The 25,323-nt window shown below is 55.3% G+C and overlaps 2 protein-coding genes across 4 annotated transcripts in view; both read left to right on the top strand.

The window, feature by feature from the left end:
* Positions 1–1,021, top strand: part of VWA3A (von Willebrand factor A domain containing 3A) — a 43,950-nt gene extending 42,929 nt beyond the window's left edge. For 2 of the 3 annotated variants that reach the window (XM_088801163.1, XM_074322722.2), the window contains exon 34: positions 281–1,021. The gene's annotated coding sequence lies outside the window, so the exon portion shown is untranslated. The remainder of the gene's footprint in view (positions 1–280) is intronic. The other variant, XM_088801164.1, reaches the window with a different exon arrangement.
* A 143-nt stretch (positions 1,022–1,164) lies between these two features.
* SDR42E2 (short chain dehydrogenase/reductase family 42E, member 2) lies at positions 1,165–25,323 on the top strand. The gene is made up of 12 exons (XM_074322723.2): positions 1,165–3,782; positions 5,607–6,994; positions 7,432–7,527; positions 8,748–8,805; positions 9,474–9,592; positions 10,200–10,275; positions 14,048–14,130; positions 15,609–15,746; positions 16,303–16,368; positions 17,964–18,027; positions 19,285–19,358; positions 21,680–25,323. Exons 2-12 carry the CDS (start codon positions 5,648–5,650, stop codon positions 21,917–21,919), a joined length of 2,361 nt encoding a protein of 786 aa, XP_074178824.2. The 5' UTR covers positions 1,165–3,782; positions 5,607–5,647; the 3' UTR covers positions 21,920–25,323.

Genomic DNA, 25,323 nt, shown 5'->3' with positions numbered 1-25,323 from the left:
TTGAGTGCCCCCACCCCCCAGGGCCAGGCAGCATACTCTGTTTTGTGGGCAGTAGTAACTATGAGAAGGGTCCGACATGATTCCTCTGTACGGAGAGGCCATCACAAAGGACTGCTCGCTGAGCAGCCATTGACCCTGAGGGCGAGGTGCCCTGGAAAGCTGGGACCCTCAGGTCAGCCATGGGAAACACAGTCCCGGGCACCAGGACTCCCTGGAAGCTGAGGGAGGAAAGGCGCTGCCCTCCCAGGGTCTGCCCTGACATTCCGGCCCTGTCCCCCAGCCACGCTACACTCCAGTCACAAGACTGTCACTCGGCGGGAAGCCTCGCACTAAGCCTCCTGCCTGGAACATCCTTCTTGCCACCCTCTGCCTGGTGACTCCTGCTCATCCTTCCAGGCACAGCTCACATGGCATCAGCTCCACTGTGAAGATGTGCCTGGGGCCTTCCAGCTCTCCTCCCCTAGCATCCTGACCACACGTCCCTTTTCGTAGAGGTGACACTTAGCACTTACCACAGTGAGCCCTCCACGTCCTGCTGCCTCGCTCCCTTGTTAACTCTCCTGGACCCTGAGCTCCCTGAGGATGAGGCTGGTATCTCACCCATCTCAGTCTCCAGAACCTGCCACATGGCAGACACCCAGTAAATAGTAAGCATGCCCCTTAGTTGTGGGAACCCTGCTCTGAAAACCAGAGGACAGATCCTGGTGCCCTCGCCATGGGCTCCCCACCACCTGGTCCATGGGGGAAACGGAGAATTACCATCAGCCCATCTTGGAGGAAGAAGAAATGTGAGTCTCATCACCCCCGCCCCCCCAGCCCTGTTCAACCAAACTTAACAGGTCTGTTTTGGAGCCCAGTGCAGAGAGAATACTCTGCTCATGCTCGTGGGAATCAGGCGGGGCCTGCTGGGCCAGCCCCACCGTGTCCATATGTCATGAATTATGTGACTGTCACTTTCTAACAGGAAAAATTGCTTTTATTTAATTAATACGAGTAAGATCAAAGTTACTTTTAAACTGAAGTGATTACATTTGTGTATACATTTTTGGTGAGCTAAGACTTTATGAGGAGACTCATTCAGAATATATGAAGAACTCCATATCAGTAAGCAAAAGATAAACATCCCCATTTTTAAAAACAGAAGACTCACCAGGTGCAAATGGACAATAGGTATATGAAAAGGTACTCAGCAACCTCACGCATCAGTGAAATGCGAGTGAAAACCACAATGAGCTACCACGACACACCCACCGGAGTGGTTAAAAGTGCAAAGACCGGCAACATCAAGATACTAGGCAGCTGGAACTCTTACCCATAGCTGGGGTGGGGCCGTGTGAATTGGTTTAACCACTTTGGAAAACTGTGGCAATTTCTACTACAGTGAAATACCAGCAGGTCTGCTCCAAGAGAAACGAGTGCATATGTTCGACAAAGAAAAGATCCAAGAATGTTTCTAGCAGCTTTATTCATAAGAGCCCATTTACCTAAACATCCATCCATGGTAGAACGGACAACTGTGCTGCGTGCGTACAGTGGAATTCTACACATCAGTTGAGAAAGAATGAACTACAGTTATCTTCAACCAGACGCATCAATCTTACGAACAATATTGGGCAAGAGACATGACACGAAAGTCCATATGGTGTAATTCCATTGATATGAAGTGAATAGTAGGCAGCACTATTGTTGGCAGTCGAAGTCAGAATAGTGGTTACCCTGGGGTAGGGGGGCACACCAGGGGCATCTGGCCTGCTGGAAGTGTTCTAGCGACTGGCCTGGGTGGTGACACATTGATATATATATATATATATATATATATAAGTAAAATTGCCTCAACTTGTTAACAAAACATGGTTTACTAAGGCTGGACAAACCCTGGCTTTGGCCAGGCTCCGTACTGGGCCCAGGGAGACAGCGGTGGCAACAGTCCCTGATACAGTGTGCTTACTGTCCTGGACAGCTGCCCTCAGCGTCACCTCTACACATACACACAGAAAATGGCCTGTGGTGGTTTTAATTTGCTGGACCTGTCATAACAAAATACTGTCTCCAGTTCTGGAGGCTGGAAGTCCAAGATCAAGGTACCAGCAGGGCCGTGCGCCCTTTGAAGGCACCGGGAAGGGTCTGTTCCGGGCCTCTGCCCCGGCTTCTCGCGGTTCCTCGGCCTGTGGCCGCAGAACTTCTCTTCACATGATGTGCTCTCCTGTGTGTGTGTGTGTCCAAGTTTCCCCGTTTGGCAAGGACGCGGTCATACTGATCAGGGCCCTTCTCTAGCATGACCGCATCTTGAGTTACTTCTGCAGTGGCTCTACTTCCAACTATGGTCACATCCTGAGGTTCTGGGGGTTAGGACTTCAACCCATGAATGGAGGGGACACAGTTCAACTCACAACCCTTGTGTTATAGACTACGCTTCTCCTAGCGGGACACCAGCAGGCAGCTGGGCCGGGGAACACGAGTTCTCTGGCCCTGCTGGTAGGAGAGGAGGAGGCTGGTCTCCGTGACTGCAGTGCTGGACCAGACGCGCTTCGTGAGGCACAGGACCTGGCTTGGAGCCCCAGCCTTGTCATGATGAGAACAGCTCCCACGGTTGAGCACGGGCTGAGCAGGACCAAACGCAGCGTTGTACTTATACCTCAGCCACAGCCTCACAACATCACACCTGGAAAGCTGACACCAGTTCCAGGCCATGGGTGAGGCAAGCAAGCCTTGTGGCTGCCCAAAGACACACAGCAAGAAAGTGGCAGGGCCGAGACGGAAATTCAGGGCCGACCTCATGACTATTCCCACTGCGCTGTGAGCCCCTTTGCGTCTCTGAATGCGTTTCCGTCTCTAAATTGAGCTCAGAGTTGTGAGGACCAAGCACAATACCTTACCCCCTGGCACATAGCATGTGCTGGCTAAGATTTTCTCTCGTGCCCACACTCACCTGTGCCCACAGGGTGTTCACATGGGAAGCCTTACCAGTAGCCCTCTTCAGACCACGGGCACAGATCCCTCTGCTCCTATTCTAGCAGCTGTGCGAGCTGCTGGGCGCGTGCCCGCCCTCCACTACTACCTCTTACAAGTGACTTTTCCGGGGGTGCTGTGATCCACCTGGGTCCTCACTGCAAGGGAAAGGCCAGCACTGAAGAAGCATCATGAAACGTGGAATGATCGCATTGGAGAATGGGTGAACCCAGAGATGGAGGGAAGAATGTAAGAAAGGAGGGGTAGGTGGCAGGGAGGAAAGAAAGATCCATGGAACGAATTGGATGGATGGAAGGTTCCATGGATAAGTGGAAAGAGTGAGGGACACATGGGTATATGAAAGGACGAATGGACCAAAAAAGTGAGGGGGAAAATGGGAAGAATGGATGAATACACAAAGAGATGGACGGAAGCATGAATGGGATGATGAATAGATGAAAGCAGAGAGGAGGCAAGGCCAAACAGAGAAGAACGGGTGGGAGAGCAGATGGGGTTCTAGGACGACGGGGCGGCAGGGCACGTCCTCCCCCCCCCCCCCGCCCCCCAGCAGCACGCCCCGTTTCACCCCATTGAGCAGCCTCAGTTTCCCCTCTGTGAGAGCCTGCGGGTCCCTGCCTTAGAGAACTGCGGGCGATCCTGGTAGGGAGCCGGCAAGCACGGAGGGAAGAGGCGCAGGGGCGGTGCTGGAGCCCAGCCTGGCCCCGCCCCAGGAGGTGGCAGCGCGGCGGCAGCGCCCAGTCTCGGCTGGCGGGAGACAAGCAGGAGGGCGCACTGCCGGGAGGGAGCACGAGCGCCGCGGGAGACAGGGCTAGGTGAGTGCCGTGGGGCGCGGGGCGCGGGTGGAGCCGGTGAGGGGCTAGCGGGGACGGGAGGACCCGACCGGAGCTGTGGGGCGCCGGCTAACCCCGCCCCGAGAGGCTGATGGCCCCGGGGTCGTCCTGACGGCCTTGCACCAAACCCTACTTTGGAGTCTCTATCGACCTGGATCCAGGCCGAGTCATTTGCTGTGACTCCACCAAAGTTCGCGGATGCCCTCTGAGCCTCAGTTTCCATCTCTGGACGTTGGGAACAGTGGCCTCTACTCCCCAGGACCGCCTGGAGAATTAAATGTGGCAGTGGCAGCGGCCAGCGGGGCGCTTGGCCACAGCGCTGGCTCCCAGATGCAGAGCGGCGCTCAGAGGTCTCATTCAGTCCGCAGCTCTTCCTGAAGGCTGGCTCTGTGCCCTGCACAGTTCCAGGTGCTGGGGTTACCTGAGGGAGCAGGGTCTTCCCAGCGTGCGGTTCTGGTGGTTTGCCCAGGGCCTCGCCAGCTGTACTCTGTCCATCAACCTGTGAGGTCCAGGGGCCCAGCCAGGGTTATTTGGGTCCATTTACATAGCTGTGGGTACTGAGGTACTGTGAAATTTAAAGGTTCTTGCCCAAAGGCGCACCCAGCAAATGGGTGCCTAAGGCAGCGTCCCAGCCTTTGTCACAAAACCATCCCCGTAAGATAAAAAGACTGTTCTGGTCCCACAAAACAGTCCCCTGGGCCTGGGTAGAGGTGGTCCCCATGCACAGGCTGCATCCTCCTCCCTCTTTCTGGAGGAATTAGACTCATCTCCTGTGTGATCACTCAGATTTGGGGTGTCCTCCCCCCACTCTTAAACCCATGAGTGCCAGGGCTTGTACGGGACATGACTGCCTCTGTCATTCAGATCTTTGGAGAGCAGGTCAGTGACAGCAGAGACGGAAAGATCCAGCCCCTGCAGCTGTCAGGGATCCTGCCACAAGCCACACCAGCAACCACTGTGGGACCCAGAACGCAGTCAAACTGTGTGCCACGGGGGCCAGAGACTTACCTAGCTCTGTATCGACCGGACCTGGCACACAGTGGGCCCACAGTTCACAGGTGCTGCTGTTATTGATGATGATAGTGTCTGGCCCCTGGTCCAGCCTCACCCTCAGGTGCAGCAGGAAGTAGGGGGCGGGATGATGATGGTGACAGTGATTGACAGCCCAGCTCACCTTAAGTCTAGAGTGAGGGGGAAGGATCCTCATTGCTGCGCCCCGATCCACAGACCTGACCCGGAAGCCCTCGGCAGGCTTGGGCAGAGCTTGGGTGCCAGCCACCTGCACTGTGGGGGACCTGGGGGAACCAGAGACAGCCATGGTCAGTGCATTTGGAGGTGTGTGCAAGTTTCCAGGACAGAACCCTGTTGGCTCTCATGTGGATTCCTCTCCTCTCCCCTTCCTCCAGGAAGCCCTCCCCATCGCCCTAGTCAGAAAGCAGCCACCCCCGATCTGGTGAGGTTCCCCTTGACATGCTTTGCTCTGTCTTCCTCTGGTACTGCATGGGAACTGGGATTTTGGGGAACTGGTAGAGAAGTCAGGAATGCTTTGTGTACAGCCTTGCAGTGTGACTCTAGGCCTCAGTTTCCCCAGGTGTAAAGCCCAAGGCCTGACTGCCTTGTCTCTGATTCTCTGAGGAAGGCGACAGCCACCTTGGAAGTTCTCAAGACTCTGAAAGAGACAGGTTCACTGGGGACCCAGAGGATCTCTAATTCTTACCAGGAGTTCCCCTCAACCCCTAGGGGCCTGATAATCCATGTGGCTTGAGACAGCTCCAGAACATAACATTTTTCCATTTTTCCCGAAAGGTGGACAGGACAGATCCTGGGTCCACATGGCTCAGTAGAGGATGAAGCCCAACCCAGCAGGCCCCTCCCCAGAGGCCTGCAAAGCTGCAAGCCCAGGCGAGAAGAGCTGCCCTGCGTGCCAGGCCTGGGGAGGGTCGTCAGGCCTAGGGTCTGAGCTGGGGTCTGGGCCGGCGCCTGGTGCCACCTCGGGACCTAAGCCGGGGCCTGGAACTATGGCTGGACCTGGACCGGGGCCTGGTGCCACTTCAGGACCTAAGCTGGGGCCTGGTACTGTGGCTGGATCTAAGCCGGGAACTGGTGCCGCTTCGGGACCTGGACCTGGGCCTGGTACTGTGACTGGACCTGGGCCGGGGCCTGGTGCCGCTTCGGGACCTAAGCCGGGGCCTGGTACTGTAACTGGACCAAAGCCGGAAACTGGTGCTGCTTTGGGACCTAAGCTGGGCCCTGGCTCTATGGCTGGACCTGGGCCAGGGCCTGGTGCTGCTTTGGGACCTGGGCCGGAGCCTGGTACTGTGGCTGGACCTAAGCCGGGAACTGGTGCTGCTTTGGGACCTAAGCCGGGCCCTGGCACTATAGCTGAACCTGGGCCAGGGCCTGGTGCCACTTCGGGAACTGGGCCGGGGCCTGGAACTGTGGCTGGACCTAAGCTGGGGCCTGGTACTATGGCTGGACCAGGGCCAGGGCCTGGTGCCACTTCGGGACCTGGGCCTGGGTCTGGTGCTGTGGGACCTGGGCCTGGTGCCACTTCAGGACTTAAGCCGGGGCCTGGTACTGTGGCTGGACCTGGACCGGGGCCTGGTGCCACTTCGGGACCTAAGCCGGGGCCTGGAACTGTGGCTGGACCTGGACCGGGGCCTGGTGCCACTTCGGGACCTAAGCCGGGGCCTGGTACTATGGCTGGGCCGGGGCCAGGGCCTGGTGCCACTTCAGGACCTGGGCCAGGGCCTGATGCTGTGGCTGGACCTGCATTGAGGCCTGGTGTCGTTCCAGGGCCCAGTGTGGTTCTAGAACCTGGCCCAGGGCCTGGTACTGTGTCTAGACCTGGGCTGGGGCCTGTTGCTGCTTCAGGACCTGGACCAGGTCTGGGGCCTGGGCCACGAGCTGGGTCAGTACCTGGGCCAGGAGCTGTGCCATTGCCTGGGCCAGGGGTCGGGCCTGGGACTGGAGCCAAACCCAGTGAGCCAACGACAGCTCCACCACCAGCACCACAAAAGAAGACTCAAGCCGCAGCTGTGCAGGCCCCGAAGCAGAAGGTTCTGGTGACTGGAGGAGGTGGCTACCTGGGCTTTAGCCTGGGTTCCTGCCTGGCCAAGAGTGGCACTTCCGTCATCCTGCTTGACCTCCGAAGACCCCAGTGGGAGTTGTCTCCAGGGACTGAGTTCATCCAGGTGCAGTGATGAGGTTCTTGGGGGACTGGTGGAGGTTGGGAGACAGTACCTGATGTGAAGTCGGTGGCATAGTATTGAATTGCACGCTCCTGCTCTAGTCCCAGAACTTCCAGCTGGACAGCTGTGGCCACAAGGCTGCACAGCTCTGAGCCCCATGACCTCATCCAAGAAAAGGGGCCACTAAAATCTCTGCTTTCCAAAGGTCTCACGGGGACTTGAGGAGATAGTGCACGTGAAACACTGAGCACGGTCCCTGTGCCTTAGCCTGGTACATGGGTGACTGTGGTGACACCCTGTGCAATCACAAACCCTGCCCCACAGCCTTCCTGGCCCTGGGTGGGCTCAGGAGACCAGCTCTGGGATGTGGCGAGATGCACAGTTGGTACCTGTGCCTTGGACCCAGACCTCCTAACCCGTTTCTTCCTTCTTGGTCCCAGGCTGACGTCCGAGATGAAGAAGCCCTGCTCCGCGCCTTCGAAGGGGTGGACTGTGTCTTCCACGTGGCTTCCTACGGAATGTCCGGAGTGGAGAAGGTGGGCCGCTCAGTCCCTGGAGTTACAGTGGGCTCAGGTCCCGGCTGTGCCCGCCTAGCCCTCATGCCCAGACATTCATTATTGCTCGTCACCTAGTCCAGGGAGGGTTGGGGCCATAGCCAGCCTGGGACCACTGCCTGGCTGTGTGACCTAGGGCAAGTGGACTCAACCTCTCTGAGCCTCCCTCCTTTCATCTGTAAAGCGAGGACATACTGACACCTTCGTTACAGCCTCCTCAGAGAGCAGGGCAGTGGTCCCTATCAAAACACACTCGTCCCCTCTGACTCAGATATTACACTTCCGGGGCACTGTTTGCAATAACAAAACAGGAGACAACCTAAATGCCCATCAGTTGGGGACTGTTTATATAAACTGTGATTGACATTCTGTGCAGCCATTCAGGAGAATGGGATAACTCAACACGTGCTGATCCAGAAGTTTCCAAGGGGCCGAAACAGGGTTTGATGTCCTCCTGTTTGTTTTTTGAAAAGCTAGGGTAAATATGTAGATACTCACGCACGTGTGCTGACATGATAAGTGCAGATTACTCCCAGGAGCCTCTGGGGCTGGGAACAGTGGGTGCCTCTGGAGAGGGCAAAGGGAGACAGGATCGGGAGTGGGACGGAACCTTCCTTTTCTCCGTGTTCCCTTTTTACTGTTTGATTGTAACCTTGTGACGGTTTTACCTATTAAACAACAATAACTGCAACAAGAATAAATGCAGTTTAGAAGTCAGTGTAGACCCACCTCCTCATGTGGTTGGAAGGATTAAATGAGATGGAAGGCTGGTGAACAGGCAGCTCTCACTGCAGCCCAGCTGTTTCTATTTTCACATCCCAGCCTCCTGTGTCCATGTGAGGTAAGGAAACTGAGACTTCCAGAGCGAGGAGACAATCCAACACAGCTTGAGTCCCTTTCCTGTGCCAAGCATTGTACCAGGTCCTCCCATGGGGTGTTTTCATCCTGCTGACCACCCAAGGGGGTCTGCCCTCACTTTACAGACTTAGGAGCTGAGGGCCAGACAGGGCAGTGCCTCCCCTGGTCGCCCAGGGAGATGGTGGCCAAGCTGGGCCCTGAGCGGAGGGAGGGAGGAGGGTTCCCGAACTGCCTCTCAGGAGCCTTGCCTCTGAGCTGGACATTCTGCAGACCCCACCCCCACAGACTCAGTGACAAGGCAGGAGGCAGCTCCGTGACTTTCCCACCTCCGTCTTGTTTTTTAGCTGCAAAAAGAGCAGATTGAGTCTATAAATGTTGGCGGCACCAAACTAGTGATCGATGGTAGGCGCTCAGAGTGGAGTGTGGCCTGCTGTGTGTTTCCTGCTTCTCCCCATCCTGCCACAGGCCCAGCTCTGGGGGACGGGGAGGGGGACAGAGGTGGCATGTGCCCTCCCTCCCCCTGCCCACCCCACGGAGGGCCCTGTGGGCAGCACATCCTTCCTGTACCACAGACCTGCCCAGGCCCCTGCGTGGGGCGGGTCAGCATGGCCGCAGCATCTCTGGGACTTGGGGAGCGGGGTTTGCCCTCCAGGTTTAAGGGTTGGGAGTAAGGAAAGCCACCGAAGCACCACAGTAGAAACCCCCACCTGGGCTCTCTGGGCTTGTCCTGCATCTCATTTTTCTCTGACTCCAGTGTGTTTTTCCTGTGTCCCTATTGAGTGAGACTTTTTTCTGACTTGTCCCTGGCAAGGTAGCTCAGGGGCCACAGCCACCCTGAGAAGGAGTGAGCTGGCCTGGCGACTTGACCCACATCCCAAGTTAAGGGAAGGAGGCCCTTGCTTCCTGAGAAGCCTTGCATCCTGGGAGGGCCCCAGGGGCCAGGACGTGTGTTGGTGTCTGGGGACAGATCAGTGGATTTGCCCAAGGAGGTCCCTATGGGCAGGCACGTCCTCAGACAGCTCCCTGCTCACATTGGCCGTGTGTGTGTGACTCTGTACCTGTCACTGCAGTTTGTGTCCGCCGGCGGGTTCCAAGGCTCGTCTACACCAGCACCGTCAATGTCGCTTTCGGCGGGAAGCCCATCGAACAGGGCGATGAGGACTCAGTGCCCTATTTCCCACTGGAGAAGGTACCTGGCTTCCAGGAGAGGTGGGCAGGGCCAGTGGGGAGGAAGGGGTGGGGCCAGCCTCAGTTCACAGCTCAGGGCGTGTCCCAGGAGGAAGGGGTCCCCAGCACTGGGTGGCACAGGCCGCTCTAATTTTAGCTAGTCGTGCCAGCAGGGACTGTGAAATCCGATGGACCTGGCCTTGAGCCAGCCAGGCCACTTTCTCCCTTTGTGACCCTGAGCAAGTCACTTTACTCTGAGCCTCTCTTTCTTCTTCTGGGCACGGTAACACTCCCCTGTGGGGTTGTGGAGATCAGGAAATGAGGTGGTGTGTGCAGAAATGTCACGTGAACCCTCAAGGGCTGCCTGAACCGTTCATCTAACACGTCCCGCGTCAGCATCCCAGACAGAGCAGGCGTTTGGGGCTGGCAGGGCCTCCCTGGGTCAAGGAGCCCTGGTCAGGTTCCTGCCGTGAACTCGGCTGCTGTGCCTTTAATTGCCCTTGGGGCTCCCACCCAGAGGGCCAGGAGTGACAGTGAGGCTCAGGGCCTGGCCGTTCCTGTGTGGTCTGGGGCTGGGCCAGGCTGGGACTGACCCCTCCGGTGGCTCTGTTCTCCCTGTCCTCTCATAGCACATGGACCACTACTCCCGAACCAAAGCCATCGCCGACCAGTTGACCCTCATGGCCAATGGAACGCCTCTCCCAGGTGAGTATCGTGGGGCCCTGCTCATGGTAAATGTGTGTGCCCCCCGCTGCCTCCCCCGAAAGGTATGTGAGCATGTTCAGCTGGCATGTTTCTGAAACCCACTTTCCTTCCAGAGGACACTTCCCCAGGGCCTTGGTCATCCATCATTCAGCAGGTTCTCAGCACCTGCCATGTGCTTGCCCTCCCCTGCAGGGATACAAAAGTCAGGCCCGGCCCCTGCCCTCATGTTGCTCACAGTTTGGTGGGGAAGAGACCAGATCGGAGCGGATCCTTTTCCTACCACACAGGAGTGGTCTGGTTTTCAGGACCCTCTGTCGATGAAACAGTAGAGTGATGGACATGGAATGAGCTTTAGCACTTTGGAAGGGCCGTGCAAGTGAGGGGCCCAAAAGCCTCAGCCTCAGTAACTCCCAGAAAAACCGGCCTGAGCCTCGCTGCATGCTGCTTCTGGTAATGACAGAACTGGGACGGGTGGCAGCATAACACAGTGACTGAGCACCCACCAGCTGGCTTCTGCACCTCTTAGCTGTGTGGTTTTGGGCAATGCACTTGCCCTCTCTGTGCATTGGTTTCCTAATCTATAAAGAAATATGCATGAGAGTGGAATCTGCCTCAAAGAGCTCCTATGAGAATAAAATAAGGATGGGTACTGTTTAAAAAAAAAAAAAAAGAGCACGGGCAGTCCGTGTTTCTCAAGGCTCACTGCACGCCAGGCCCTATCTGACAGGCTAATTTTATAGGTGAAAGTCTGAATAACTCTTCACAGCATCCATATGAGGTAAACACCTCAGGTCTCTCTTGCTTTCCAAACTCAGGAGCCAAGTAGATTTAGGTAGATCCCATACTATCTTCGCCTTCCGAAATTCAGAAACTACAAAGAATCGGAAACCTTGGTTTCCCTCACTAGCCACACTCAGGCGCCAAGTGGATTTGGATAATGAGGGATGCTTGAAATTATCACTGCCCACCCCCCCCCCCAAATATTTGACAGGGCAGAACACTGAGGCTGAAAAGTTAACTCACTCAGCTCAAGGTCACAGCTATTAGGTGGCAGATGTGAGATTTGAACCCCCCCACCCCTCCCTGGGGGCTTCTAACACCAGAGCCTGGGGCCTAACCATCAGGCTATACTGAAGCCACAGCTGAGCAGGTCTCTGAACGTCAGCTCTTTCCCCTAAGACCCTCCCCACTCACCCCATCACCCTGGGCCTGTGTGTCAGGCTTTGACCCCTGATCCCAGTGGGAACTTCCAGCTGTGTTTTCCCAGGGGTTTGACCCTGTGCAGTTGAATTCTCTACCTGGGGCGACCCCGCTGGACCAGCAGCCTTCAAGCCAGACACTTAATCCTCCGGCCGAGAATTATTTATACGAGCATCCCCAGCTTTGCGTGGTCAGGACAGTCATGGATACCCTTGGCCCGGCCCCTTTGTGACGTGGCTGCCCAATGCCCTACCGGCCAATGTCGCTGCAACCCGACCTCCCCCCGCCACACCATGCCCAGCTGACCCAGACTTTAAAATTAGCTGCAAGCTGTTTACAGAAAAGCTCACCTGATACCTGCCTTCCAGGAGTCCAGCCACGGTCACCCTGGGTGATTTCCAGCCCCTGCTACCCAAGGTGGTGCCTGAGATTCTGCCTCTAAGCTGGCATGGAGGCGCCGGGCCCGAGGCAGAGTCCTGAGACGTGCGGACAGACCCCAGCTCAGTGTGTGAACACGGCTATGTCCCCCCGTCTCTCGGGGTGTGTCCTGGGGCCGCCGGACGTGTTACCACAATCTTGGAGGCTTAAGACAACGGAAATGTCTTCTCTCACAGTTCTCACAGTTCACAGACAGATGCCTGAAATGCAAGTGTCAGCTGGGCTGCGTTCCCTCTGACGCCTCTAGGGGGATCCTTCCTTGTCTCTTCCAACTGTGTGTGTGGCCATCTCTCCAATCTCTGCTTCCGTCCTCACATGGCCTTTTCTTCTCCGTCTGTCTCTTCTCTGAGTCTCTTACAAGGACACTTGACATTGGACTTAAGGCCCACCCACATAATCCAGGATGATCTCATTTCGAGATCCTTAATTACATGTGCAAAGACCTGTTTTTCAAGTAAGGTCATATCCCCAGGTCCTAGGATGCGGACATATCTTTTTGGGGCACCCACTAAATCCACTGCCCTGAGCCTGGTTGTCAAATGAGGTTGTGGAGGTGGGGCAGCAGTGAGGGTGTTGGGCGATGACCTGGAGACACCGGCTCTGGCTAATGGATGGGGACACGGGGACTTATGCTGGGCGGCTATGGGATAGCTTCTGGGAAATGCATTTCCAGAAAAAGATTACCACGGCTTAGAAAGGACAGGGCTGGGGCAGCTCCGGGGACCTGGGTGGCAGGCGCTGGTGATCAAGCTCTTGGGTGAACCACCCCTGGGAATTTAGGTCCCGGTGACATTGATGCTGGAGTCATATTCCTGCTTGAGAACGTGTCATTGGCTCAGCTTGGGTCCCACGGCCACCACCTCAGGGGAGAGTGACGTATCTAGACCGACAGTCACCCCAAAGGAAGGCGGGCTGCTGGTTCCAGAGCATGGTTACACTGGGCTCCCCAAACTGGGGGTGCAGCTGCTTGGGGTTCCCCAAGTAGGGCATCTTCCAGGGGGCTCCATCATAGTTAAAGAGTTGGAGTTGGCAGTCAAATAATTTACAAATAAGTAATTTTTTAAAAAAGTCTTAAACACAACTGGATTATGGGAGTAAACTGAACATTTTGTAGGCTTTCTTAAGACTTGAAAGAAACATGTTTGTGGCAGTCCTTCAGGCGCTACCCCTAGATGGTCCCCAGGGGAGACTTCTGCCAGTGGGAGTCCCCTGGCAGAGAATTTGGGAAACCCTGACCAAAGCTCTGTCTTGGTCTGGGGGACCCTGCTGGCACAAAGCAGTGAGAATTAGGGGACAGAACCCTCGGTTCTTGTCCCAACAGCTCTAGTTTTGGCCTTTCTTCACTGATTGTCTGGAAAGTGTAGCAGCTAGCACCACCTACAAACCACCCATTTTCCAGGTGAGGAGACCAAGGCTGAGAGATGGAGGACGGTCTACTTGCTGGTGTCACCGAGAGAAGAGTGTTAGTGGAAAGAGCCTGGGTCTCTGTCCCCCAGCCCAGCAGCACTTTCCTGAGCTGTGTGCCCTTAGGCTAATCACATCCCTTCTCTGAGCCTGGGTTCTCTTATCCATCAAACAGGCGATCACAGCTCCCACGTTGCAGGGTTACCTTGAGGGACAAAAGTCGTGGCTTACCTGAGTGCCAGGCGCATAGTAGGACCTCTGTGACAGCCATTGTAGTCCTGTCTAACTGCTGATGAGGAAGAGGAGAGCACTGCAGCAGTTGGCACGAGGGAGTGCGGGTCTGTGTGCACCTGGAAGTGGGCACAGAAGGGCTCTCGGGAGTCGAAGGAGCTCTCGTCTGTCGAGGGCCGTGCACATCGCTGCATCTAGGTCTTCCCTGCGTTACTGGCCTGTGAGCATCGTGAGGGCAGGGACCACTTCTCAGACATCCTTGGATTCTTCACAGCATCCGTGCCCAGGCCCAGTGCAGGGGATGGAGGGAGGGGGAAACCTCTGAATGGTGTGTGTTGAATGACTAACGGATTGAGGGAATCATTAAACGAGGAAACCCAAGGGCCTAGCTTCTCCACTAATCTGTGCAGGTGAGGAGCAGGAGATGTGGACAGTCATTCTGTCCCTCTCCTTGCTGCTGCACCCCTCCCCTGACGCCCCCCTCACCCCTGTGTCCTAGGAGGAGGCATTCTGCGGACCTGTGTGCTCCGGCCCCCAGGAATCTATGGCCCCGAAGAGCAGAGGCACCTGCCCCGCGTGGCGGTATGTCGTCTCCGCACACGGTCACTGCATCGGTCTTGGGGTAGCATCCAACGCCTGGGGGATGCCCAGTGCTGGGAGATGCCCCTGCCCCCTCAGGCCCACCAGGAACAGAGCTGTCAGTGTGTGCCAGTCAGGCCTGGGCAGAGGTGGGGAGACGAGGCCCCAAAGATGCAGAAGGGAGCCCATGGCCACCACTCAAATGTGGGCCCCCTGAGGTCTGGATGGCTCATCTCATGCCACCAGCACAAGGGTCTTCCTGCAGAAAAGCTCTCTTCAGAGCAAGCCAGGTTCCGGGGATACAGTACAGAGGCTCTCAGCCCTGCCCTCAGACCGCTCACAGCCTGGTCAGGGAGACAGATGCCCAGGCATAGACTCAGCGTGGCATCTAGAGGCTGTCGAGACGAGAGAACGAGGAAATGGGAGCAGAGCCCAGAGAGCCTGGCAGGGAGGGTCGGGGAGGGTTTCCTGCAGGCAGTGAGCCTGTGCTATGTGGACAGAGAAGACAGAGCTAACTAAGGAAAGAAATGGGGTGGCAGAGAGAAGGTGGTCCAAATAGAGAGGGACAACAGCTTGGGCACAAGCATGCAAATGAGAGCGATGGCTGTTCCAGGTTTGGGGACAGCTCGGCAAGTGTGGGGCCTGTATTCTCACAGGAGGAGAATAAACATGATAAATGAGAGGGGATGTTCAAGCGGCCAGGGACTCTGAGGAAAAGCAAAGGCGTTGGAGGGTGAGGGACCCGGGAATGCCCGCAGTCGGGAGCCTCATGGCACAGGGAGATTTGAGCATCAGCTTGAAGGGGGTGACAGTGCATCACACAGGGATCAGGAAGAGCCTTCCAGGCAGAGGGGACAGCTAGTCCGCAGCTGAGGTGGGGACCTGCCAGCACGTGCTAGGGAGGAAGCTGTGTGGCTGGAGCCTGGAGAGCAAGGAGGGTTCATTGTCGGAAGCTGGGGCTGCACCAGGAGGGCCTTCTGGGCCGTTGTCAGGATTGTGGCTTTCAGCCTGGCGGGATGGGCGTCCCCAGAAGGTTCTGAGTAGGGTAAACACATCCTGTGACTTAGGACCACCCTGGTGTTTGGAGAGCAGCCTGAGGGTGGCAGCAGGGGACCCATTAGGAGGCTATTTCGGGATCCAGGTGAGAGAAGAGGGCAGCAGTCAGGGCAGTGAGCTGTGGTCAGTTCCAGACAGATTGTGACGGATGAGCCAACTGGGGGTGGGGTGAGAGAAGGGAAAGCAAAGGTGGCCCCAGGGCGTCCCCTGAGCCGGAGTGCAGTCAGCTGAGCTGGGAGGGAGGAGGGAGTCCTCCAGGCCCCGACAAGTTTGCACTGACCACTGGACAACCAAGGGCGATGTGAGGAAGGCGCAGGGACGTGGGGCTGGAGCCCAGGGGCCTGACCTGGAGCTGGAAACCCGGGGACCAGCAGCGGAGCCACTCCAGGCCAGGGCCCGTGTTGACGCCCTTCTCCGTCCCCCAGAGCCACATCAAAAAGAGGCTCTTCATGTTCCGATTTGGGGACCGCAGGACGCGGATGAACTGGGTCCACGTGCACAATCTGGTGCAGGCGCATGTGCTGGCGGCCGAGGGCCTCACCGCCACCAAGGACTACGTAGCTGTGAGTCCCCTGCTGCGCCCCCGCCGTCCCCCACGGCTGCAAGCAGGTGCCCCATCCCTGGGGCCTTCCTGGCTCACACACGTTTCTTCCCAACTCAAGATGGCTGGCGGCACTGTGGGCCCCGGAGGCTGGGGTGGGGCCGGTGGTGTCTTTACAGAGTGTCATTAGTGCCTCACAGTGTCCCGCAGGGAGAGAGGTGGTATTGATCCCAGAATAATGGTCACCAAATGCTAAGTGTTTTACATACACCGTTGTTGCATTTAATCTTCACAAACACAGCCCGAGGGGGAGATCCCATTACAATCCTCCCATTTTTAGTTGAAGAAACTGAGGTAGAGAGAGGTTAAGTGACTCCATCGGGGTCACAGAGCTAGTCAGTTGCAGCACGCAGAGGGAATTGCCCAGGTCTGTCCCCAGGGCTGGGGGCTGGCCATGACTCATCGGTGGCTTTTCAGTAGACCTTGGGGGTTGGGACAGCTGCTGGGAGCCATCTGAAAGGGGGGGTCAGGTGGTAGGTGGGTGCCTGACTGTCTCTCTCCTCTCGTGTTCCCCTCAGAGCGGGCAGGCATACTACATCAATGACGGGGAGAGCGTCAACCTTTTTGAGTGGATGGCCCCACTGGTAGGTGCCCAGATGCCCCCTTCCAGTGAGAATTCAGGGATCCCCACTTCTTCTCTCCCTGTCATCTTTTCCTACTTTCAAAAAATAAGACTTCACATTCAAAGCCTGCTCTGGAAACCATGTCCACTGGCTAACACTGGAACTAGCTAGAGCTGGGTTGTGGCTGCCCTTTTTTGGGGGGGCATGTGCTCCCCATTTGCCATAGTCCTTCCCAGCCAGCTTCCCGGTTTATGTTGGCTCTGGCCCTGTGGAATTTTGCTTGTGACCACCCTGCTATGCGTTGAGGCACTCAGAGGGAACTAGAGGCGTTGGCCCGGGGCCTCCTCGTGCAGCCCCTCTGAGAGCCCTGGCCGCCTCCCCCAGTGGCCCACAGACGCCTCCCTGGAGCCAGGCCCTCTGGAAGGGGCAGTGGAGACCCTGTGCCGGAGGATCCATCCTTGGGCATCCGGGCCCTCGCAGGGCACCATTTAACTGCTTTATTGAGCTATAACTCATACACCAAACAGTTCACCTATTTTCGCAAGTTCACAGTTGTGCAACCATTACCATAGTACACTTTAGAACATTTCATCACGTTCCAAAAAGAAGAACCCCCCCCCCCCCCCAAACTGTACCCTTTAGCAGCTCTTCCCTTTACCTCCAGCCCCAGGCAACCACCAATCTACTTTGTTTCTGCCCGTTCTGGACACGTCACATAAATGGAACCACACAATACGTGACGTTTTGTGTGGCTCTTCTTTCATTCAGTGTCATGTTTTCAAGGTTCATCCATGTTGTGGGCACGTGTCTCTCATATCAGTACTTCATGCTTTTTTATTGTCAAATAATACTCCGGTCTGTGGATATACCACATTTGGTTTACCCACTTATCAGTTGATAGAATTTGGGGAGTTTCCACTTTGAGCCTATTATGGATGACGCTGCTGTGAACATTCATGTGTAAGTTTTTGTGTGGCCACGTTTTCATTTCGCTTGGGCATATACCCAAGGACATACATAGGAGTGGAAACGCTGGGCCATATGGGCATTCTGTGTTTAACCTTTCGAGGACCTGGCAGACTGTTTTCCAAAGTGGCTGCACATTTTATGTCCCAACAGCAGAGCGAGAGGTTCCAGTTTCTGCAGTTCGCTGTCAGCACTCATCACGTGTCTGGCGTTTTGACCCAGAGACTTTTTATACACGTGAAAGCTCAATTCATCCTGGGCCAGCCCAGTTCTTCAAGCGTCTCCTACCACCCTCCACCCGTAGGCTATTTTTTCCCTTTAATATCAATTCTAGAAAAATCAGATTCTACATGAGGGCCGTGGAGTGTCTCTGGGTGTAGGCAGATGTAAAGAAAAACTAAATGATGTGAAAATCCCAGGTTAAAGACCCACCCCATGCATTCAGTTGCCACTTGAGTTTTCCAGGTCAAAGTGTGGATTTCATTTTGAGACTGGCACAAGCCTGGGGCTAGCTGCAGGGTCTGCCCCTTCGGGTGGGCATGCAAGGGACCAAGCGGTACCTCTGTGGGTTCCGGGGAAAGGGAACCCATGGCCTTTCCACTCCAGCCCCTGAAGAACCCGTTCTCATCTCAGGCCATGTTTCCTTACAGTTTGAGAAGCTGGGGTACAGCCAGCCCTGGATCCAGGTGCCTACTTCCTGGGTTTACCTGACAGGTAAGGAAAAGAGTATGTGTATTAAAAACTCTCTGTGTGCCAGGTATATGCATTTCCTCATTGTAAACCCAGGGCCAGGATTAGGTGGAGGGCACAAAATTTAAGGAGACCCTCCGTCTCAGGGTCCAAGTGCTCCACGCCTGGTCTGCACTTGCCTGGCCCAAAAGCAGGTGCCTCCTTAATCTTGCACCCTAGACACCTCCCTCTGAGCCTCAGCCGAGTCCTGGCCCTGTTTAAACCCTCTCCTACTTGCAAGATGGGTGTGATGGGTCCCATTGTAAAGAAAGGTGAGGCAACTGAGGCTCAGAGGTTACTGACCCGCCCACAGTGCCACAGTGAGAAGCAGGAGAGGGCGTGGCTGACTCCACAGCCCTGTGGTCTGTGCTGGAAGGTACTGCCAGTCAGGAGGAGGGGGAGCCCCGGGGCTGCCCCACCCTCCAACGTCACCCTGAAGATAATACTGGACACTGGCGGTTCCATTTTGACCCTAAGTTCTCCTCACCTTGAGGGTCAGTCTATCTGCATCTCTCTGGAGGCCTCCCTCCAGCTGGAATGCACAGCACGCATTACCCCAGAGGACAGGTGGCTCTCCAGTCACAAATAGCTGTGCTCCTGGGAAACCTGAGCTGGATCTGTTGTATTTTAACTGGGATGCTGGCCACTTAAAGCTGGGGTTGCAAACCTGTCCACCAGGGCACCCAGGGCTGACTTCTCATGCTCTGCATCACCACGGTGATTGACACCCCTGGGCCCCAGCTGAGAAAAGACCAGCCACGGGTTCTGGCAGTTTTAGAGAACGTATGTAAATTCCTAGTTCCCAGGCAGCTGACTAAAACTCAGAGATGCTTAGCCCTGGCTGCACATTAGAAGCCCCTGGGAGCTTTTCAAATATAAAAGTGCCTCGGCCACACCGCAGACCAGTGACATCAGCATCAGTGGGAAGCAAGGGGACAGAGGAACATCGGCACTTTTTAAAGTGGTCCAGTGCGCAGCCCAGGTGGAGAAGCACTGCCCCGGCGTCTTTCTCCTGCTCAGGAGGGCATGTCGGAATAGAAAAGGACATTACTACAGGGATAACTTTGAATCTGCTCCGTCTGTCCTTTCATATCAATAACAACTGACTTCTGACACATTTCACAGCCAAGTAAAGACTCCCCCTAGCAAAGCAAATAACGCCCCCAGCGGATATGTCCCCGAGGGCCTCCCTGGAGCTCACATGGAGTGCGGCTCTGCTCACTGGCACCTCTCTCCCCACAGCCACGGTGATGGAGTACCTCCACCTGGCGCTGAGGCCCCTCTGCTGTGTCCCACCCCTGCTCACCCGCAGTGAGGTAAGTGGGCTGCTGCTGGGGAAGCCCCTGCAGCCTGGTGTCCCCTCACTTGCCTTCCTGCCCCTTCTCCGCACCGCATTGCCACCACCCCTCACCCCCTGGACACCATACCTGGAAGCTTGTCTGAGGTCTCAGAACCCTCCATGTGGGCCCAAATCTAGTGCCAGCTTCTTTATAATCGTCCGACCTCTGGGCTTTTGCCAAGGCTGTGCTCTCTCGGGCTGAAATGTGACAGTTCCAAGCCCAGCTCCCATCGCTGTCATTTCATTCATCAGCCAGATTGGAGGCTCCAAAACAGTAGGTTCCATGACATTTGCTTTTTCGAATGCCACCACTCCCATCAAGCCGGCCAACTCTCAAAACACACACGTGCGCACATGTGTGCCTGCTTCTAGGTTCACCGACCGTGCTTACTGAACAAGTATATATGAAGTACCTGTTCTGTACAGGAGACTGTACTCAGGTAATGATGATACACTTTTCTATTTGCATCTACATTTTGCAGGCGAGGATGTAGGAGAGGATTGTAAACTTTACTGGTATTTGGTGTTATTTGCAAAATCTTTCCAGTCCACTCATTTGATTTTCTCCGATGCCCTGGTCAGTTAGGGAGGGCAAATCCATTCTGATCTCATTTTCTGATGAGAAATGGAGCGCTAGAAAAGTTAGTGACTTGTGCAAGATCACAGCATTCAGGAACTGACTCCACACTCCACGATCAGGGCTGGCTAACTCCGGGAATGGAGAATGTGCAGTTCCCTGTGGTTTTCCTTGGAACCATCCAGGCAAGCAGAGGAAAGAGAATGAACCGTAGCGACCATCTGCTGAGTGGTGCCCATGTACCAGGCACTGTGCTGTATCGCATTGAATCATCGCTTCTCCTCTGCGTTGTCTACCATGTTACCATCTCCATGTGCCGGGGAGGGAGTGAGGCGCCCGGATGAAATCACCTGCCGGTGATCCTCACTGAAGCAGCAGAGCTGAGATTCGAACCCAGACCAGACCAAATGATTTCAGGATTCACCACTAGCTTGTGAAATGAGTCAGGAGCCACATCCATGTCAAGTGGCTGCCAAGGCGCTGCTGAGTTGGGGTGGGACAGGGTCCCGGCTCCCCTCCCTCTTCCTTGTTCAGCTCAGGGGCAAAGGATGCCTGGTTCGCTGGAGCAGTTTCTGGGCAGTGTGGCTCGGGTGCCCTCTGCTGGTCAGTCTGCGACATAGTAACCAGCCATCCAGTTTGACTTGAAAGCCTTTCATTCACCACGTACTGAGCACCTACTGCGCGCCAGGCCAGGCACTCTGCTGAGCAGTGGAGGCCGGACATGGTCATAGGGACCCTAAGGAGCTCACAGTCCAAAGGGGGAGACAGCCTAGTAACCGGGAGGGGAGCGGGGTCCCTGTCCCATCAGGGGAGGTTAGGGAGGCTTCCCAGCAGAGGTGACATGGAAGCCCGAGCTCTGAGGAGAGTGTTCCAGGACCCTGCCTGTGCAGTTCACAGATACATCAAAGCCCTGAACTTACTTACTAGCTGGGGCAAAACGGGACAGGAACTGGCCGCTCTCCTCCCACAAGCATCTAAGACCAGGGGCTTAACCCAGGCAGCTGTTTCTGGGCCCTGGGAGAATCAAGCAGCTAGTGGACCCCTCCCCAGGGTGAGGCTGAGGAAGAAATGAGTCACGTGGGAGGACAGCTTCCCAGTCCCCGTCCCCGCCCAGCACGGAAGAGCATGAGCTAGAATCTGGATCCCTGTGTGACCCTGGGCAAGTCACTTAACGTTTCTGATCTTCAGTTTTCAAATATTCAAAGAGGAGACGGGGCTTCTGGAACTGATAGCTGCATTATTACCCTCGAAGCCTGTGGGCTCCAGGCCACCTGACAGCAGGGAAAAGCAGCTCAAACCCTGGGGAGTACTCATTTCTGCATAGTGATTGAATTCCTCTCTTGGGGAGGCTTTGTCACTGAGGGCTGAAGGCTGTGCCCTGGGGCTGGGGGACAAGAAGCCAAAAGCGTTTCCTGGAGGCATTTTCCCGGAGAGCCGCACCCAGGCCACAAGGAGGATCCCCAAGAATGTACCAAGGGCCCCGTATGTCACAGCACCGGGCTAGGCCGGGGAAGCGGCGTGCAGAGGTGGGGCCTTTGCTTTTGGGGACTGAGTTCAGCAGGGGAGGGGAGATGCAGAAAATGAGATGCAAGGCAGAAAGGTCCTCCCCGACCAGGGCATCGCAGGACAAGACCCAGTGCACGGGTCCTTTTAAATTGCCCTGTGAGGCTGCTTCCCACCCCCACTAGTCCCACCCTCGGCGGTCCCTCCTCTCCCCGCAGGTGCACAGCGTGGTCGTGACACACACCTTCCAGATCTCCAAGGCCCGCGCCCAGCTTGGCTACGCGCCCGACAAGTACAGCTTCGCCGACGCCGTGGAACGTTACGTGCAGTCCACGACCGGGAGGCCTCACGGCTCCCCTGCGCGCACGCTCCTGCGGCTGCTGCTCGGGCTGCTGCTGCTCCTCGGCCTGCTCGTCCTCGCCCTGCACTTCCTAAACCTGCAGCCGTCGGTCTTCTGAACGTTCGCTGCAGGACAGTGCCTGTCCCTGTCTCTGCCTCATCCTTCGGCCTCGGACCCGCCCCTGCCCCGCCCCCGGGGTTGGACCCACCCCCCGAGTCCCGCCCCTGAGCCTTGTCCCGCTCTTGGGTTTACTCTCGCCCTTGCCCCACCCCCAGCCATAGCCACGCCCCTGCCACGCCCTTTGGTCCTCGGAGTCCCCGGTGCTCGTATTTTCTACCCTGGCCCCGCCCCTCCCGCTCTGGCCCCACCCCCTTTCCAGCAGCACCGCCTAGGTGAGTTCTCGGGGCCTGGCCTCAGCAGTCCAGTGGCTAGTGCAGGCTGGGGTGGCGTTTGCAGTTTTTGCTGTCTGCTACAGCTCCTCTAGGGACATCGGGCCCTCCTCGTTGCCCGAGCTTCTCTGGGCTTGTCCTGAGACCCTCTCGGGATCTGCGACTAGACGACTAGACCCATTCTTGGAGCTTCGCGTTTGATCCGCTCTCACCCTGATGTTCTGGGTTCACTCACTCATGCAGGTCTTTCTGTGTGTTGTCAGCCAGGGTTGGAGGGACACCCGAGACCCAGCTTCTGTCCAATCCAACCTGGCTTTTTGTGGTTTCTGGTTTATGAATCGGGGGGTGGGGGGGGCGCGGGTGACTTGGCATAGTAAGCACAGGCTTCCAGACCAGCAGCAACATCAAAAAAGAAAAAAAAATCTTTATAGAATTGAACGTCCTAAAAAGTATCAATATAGTTATAATGGGAAGAATTAGGTTGGTCATGTTTTATAATTTAGTATTGCTTCTGTTCGTTAATGAAGGGGCAGTTTGGATCACCCTCACCTTTGATGTTTAAACCCACACAATCTCTTAATCCAGCCCTGCTTTCCACAGAAACAGCGTCTCCCTATCGTCTTGGTGTTGGTTATGGATACCAAGATGAGTGTGTAAATACATCCATGTATATATCATAAAATGCACATGTGGAACTGGCCGACCAAACTATGGGTCCTCCTGGTAAAGATGAAAACTGTCCCACAGCTAAAGAAACCTGTGGTGGAGGGGAGGGAAAGTTAATCAGAGCCAACGTGGCCATTGCGGGGTGTGGGCGTCCGTCACCTGTGTTTTGAAGAAAGTTTGTGAAGCAGCTAAAAAGTGTATGTTCCTCTTTGCTAGGTTGAATTGTATAGGTGTATATAATTTTTTAAAGCTCAGTAATAATCCTCTATGTCTGTTTAATGCTTGACAGTTTGAAAGGGCTTTCATCTGTGTGCTTTTATTCCATTCTTAGGGCCACCGTGAGGGTAGGGTTTTTTTTCTCATTTGACAGATGAGGAAACTGGGGTTGCAGCTAACTTCAAAGAGGGGAGAAGGGTGGGGGTTACTGCTCTAAAGCTTGGGCCTTGTGGAGGAGCTGCCCAAAGCCCACTGACTGGTCTAAACAAGACACGTGATTATTTCTGCCCTTCTGCACCTCCCCCCGCCAGGGCTGGGTGGAGCTGTGGGACCTACCTTGCTGTCGGCTCCATTGGGGCTGCAGTCCTTGGGCTCCCCTTCTTCTCAGTAACATGTTTGCATCTAAACTCACATCTTCTGACTTTGCTCTCTCCACCAATCCTGAGAAATCTGTTCCTAGGGCAGAGAAAACAGGCTTTCTCTGTTCACATAATCTTCTAGGGTTTTTCTCTACTGCCAAACCTCAGCTTTTGAAACCCCAAAGCAGAATCAATTCCTTCGTTTTCTGGATTTCTCTAAGTCATCACTTCTTCTTTTCTGAGTCTCTGAAAGTAGATGGTCTAAACCCAGGGCCTGGGGACAACGTGCCAAGAAAGCTTCCTTCCTCTCTGTCTTTAGCTTGTGCAAAAGGAGCTGCCACCTCCACCCAACAAGCAAACTGGGTCCCCATGAGCATTTCAGAGTTTGCCCAGATAACTAGCCTTCCATGAGGTTCTCGGGACAAGTGGCAGGAGGCGCTGGCTTGGAGACACTGAGCAGAACATCGCGAATGGAGAAACAGAGTTGTCACCGGGGACAGCCCAAGGTGACATAGACAATCAGAATGGACCATCAGGGTACATTCATAAACTTTCTGTTGCGGGTGCTGAAGCTATTCCCTATTGCAGACCCAGTGCCAGGCCTCTCAAACATCTCCAGTCTCTCATCTTAAAAACATCCTCCTTTGCGTCCCCATTCTGCTCCCACTACTGCTGTCACGCTCCCCTGCCTTGAAGTCAGATTTCGTGATCAGTTGTTCACACTTACATTTCCATTTCTTCTCTTAAACCCATTCCAAAATGGTTTTAATCAAGGTCATAAACGACCTTGTCCGTAAATCATAAATCCAATGGATATTTTTCAGTCTTTATTTTGCCAGGCCTCTTAGAAATTCAACATAGCTGGCTACTCCTTCCTTCCTGAAGTACTCTTCTTGGTCTATGTGACACCCCACATGTTTTCCACCCATGTCTCTGGCCAATCCTCTGTCTCCTTCACTGGCTTCTCTTTCACTGTCCTCCCTTTAAGATTATGTTCCCCAGGATTCTGTCTGGGCCCCTCTGCTCCATCTGTGCATTCTTCCTGGATGAGTTGATCCATCCCCATGGCCGCTGTCTCCACCGCCTCCTAAATCTGTACCGTTTGCTCAGAGCATTCTCTTGACCTCCAGACTTCTGTGTCCAACAGGGGGTTGACGCCGTGTTCCACAGGCATCTCAAAGTCAATTTGAATCAAACTGAAATCATCTTTCTAACAAACATCTTCACCTTCATCCTACGGAGAGAAAGAGGCACCACCAGCCATCCCGTGGCCTAAACCCAAAACCTGGTCATTGCTTTTGAGATGTTCCTCTTCTTCACGTCTTCATCACTGAGTCCTGTCAGATCCGCCTCCAAAATGTCTCTCTGCCCCACCCCTTTGTCCCCCACACGGCCACAACCGTGGGGCAAGCTGCTCTCCTTTCTCCTAGACAACTGCTGTAGGCTGTGAACAAAGCCTCCTGTTCCTGCTGCCAGAGAGAACTTTCTAAACCCAGAATTGGAAGGTGCCACCCTCTGGCGTAAAACCTTCCGATGGTTTCCCATTACACTCCCGATCAAGTTCCAAGCCTTACGTTGCCATGCGCGGCCCTCCTTGCCTAACACTTCAGCCCCATTTCTTGCCGTGTGTCCACTGCTGCTCTCTGTCCAGCTGCCCTGAATTGCTTCACAGCAGCTCAGACTCACCAGGCTCTCATTTGTACCTAGGATTTTCCACGAGCTGTTGGTTCCCTCTTCCTGGAACTCCCCTCCTCCACCCACCCTTCACTTGGCCAATCTCTCAACTTCAATTCCCAGCTGGATATCACTTCTTCCAAAGATCCTGGGTCAGGTTAGCGTAACACTCCTAACACTCCTCAGACGTGTAACTAATGAAATTACAATGTCTATTA

The sequence above is a fragment of the Rhinolophus sinicus genome, chromosome 10 (genome assembly GCF_057876585.1).
Source record: "Rhinolophus sinicus isolate RSI-liver-muscle chromosome 10, RSI-T2T, whole genome shotgun sequence".
In the NCBI taxonomy this organism is placed as follows: Eukaryota; Metazoa; Chordata; class Mammalia; order Chiroptera; family Rhinolophidae; genus Rhinolophus; species Rhinolophus sinicus.
The sequence above is the reverse complement of the archived record's forward strand: the minus strand, read 5'-3'. Positions and strand labels throughout refer to the sequence as shown.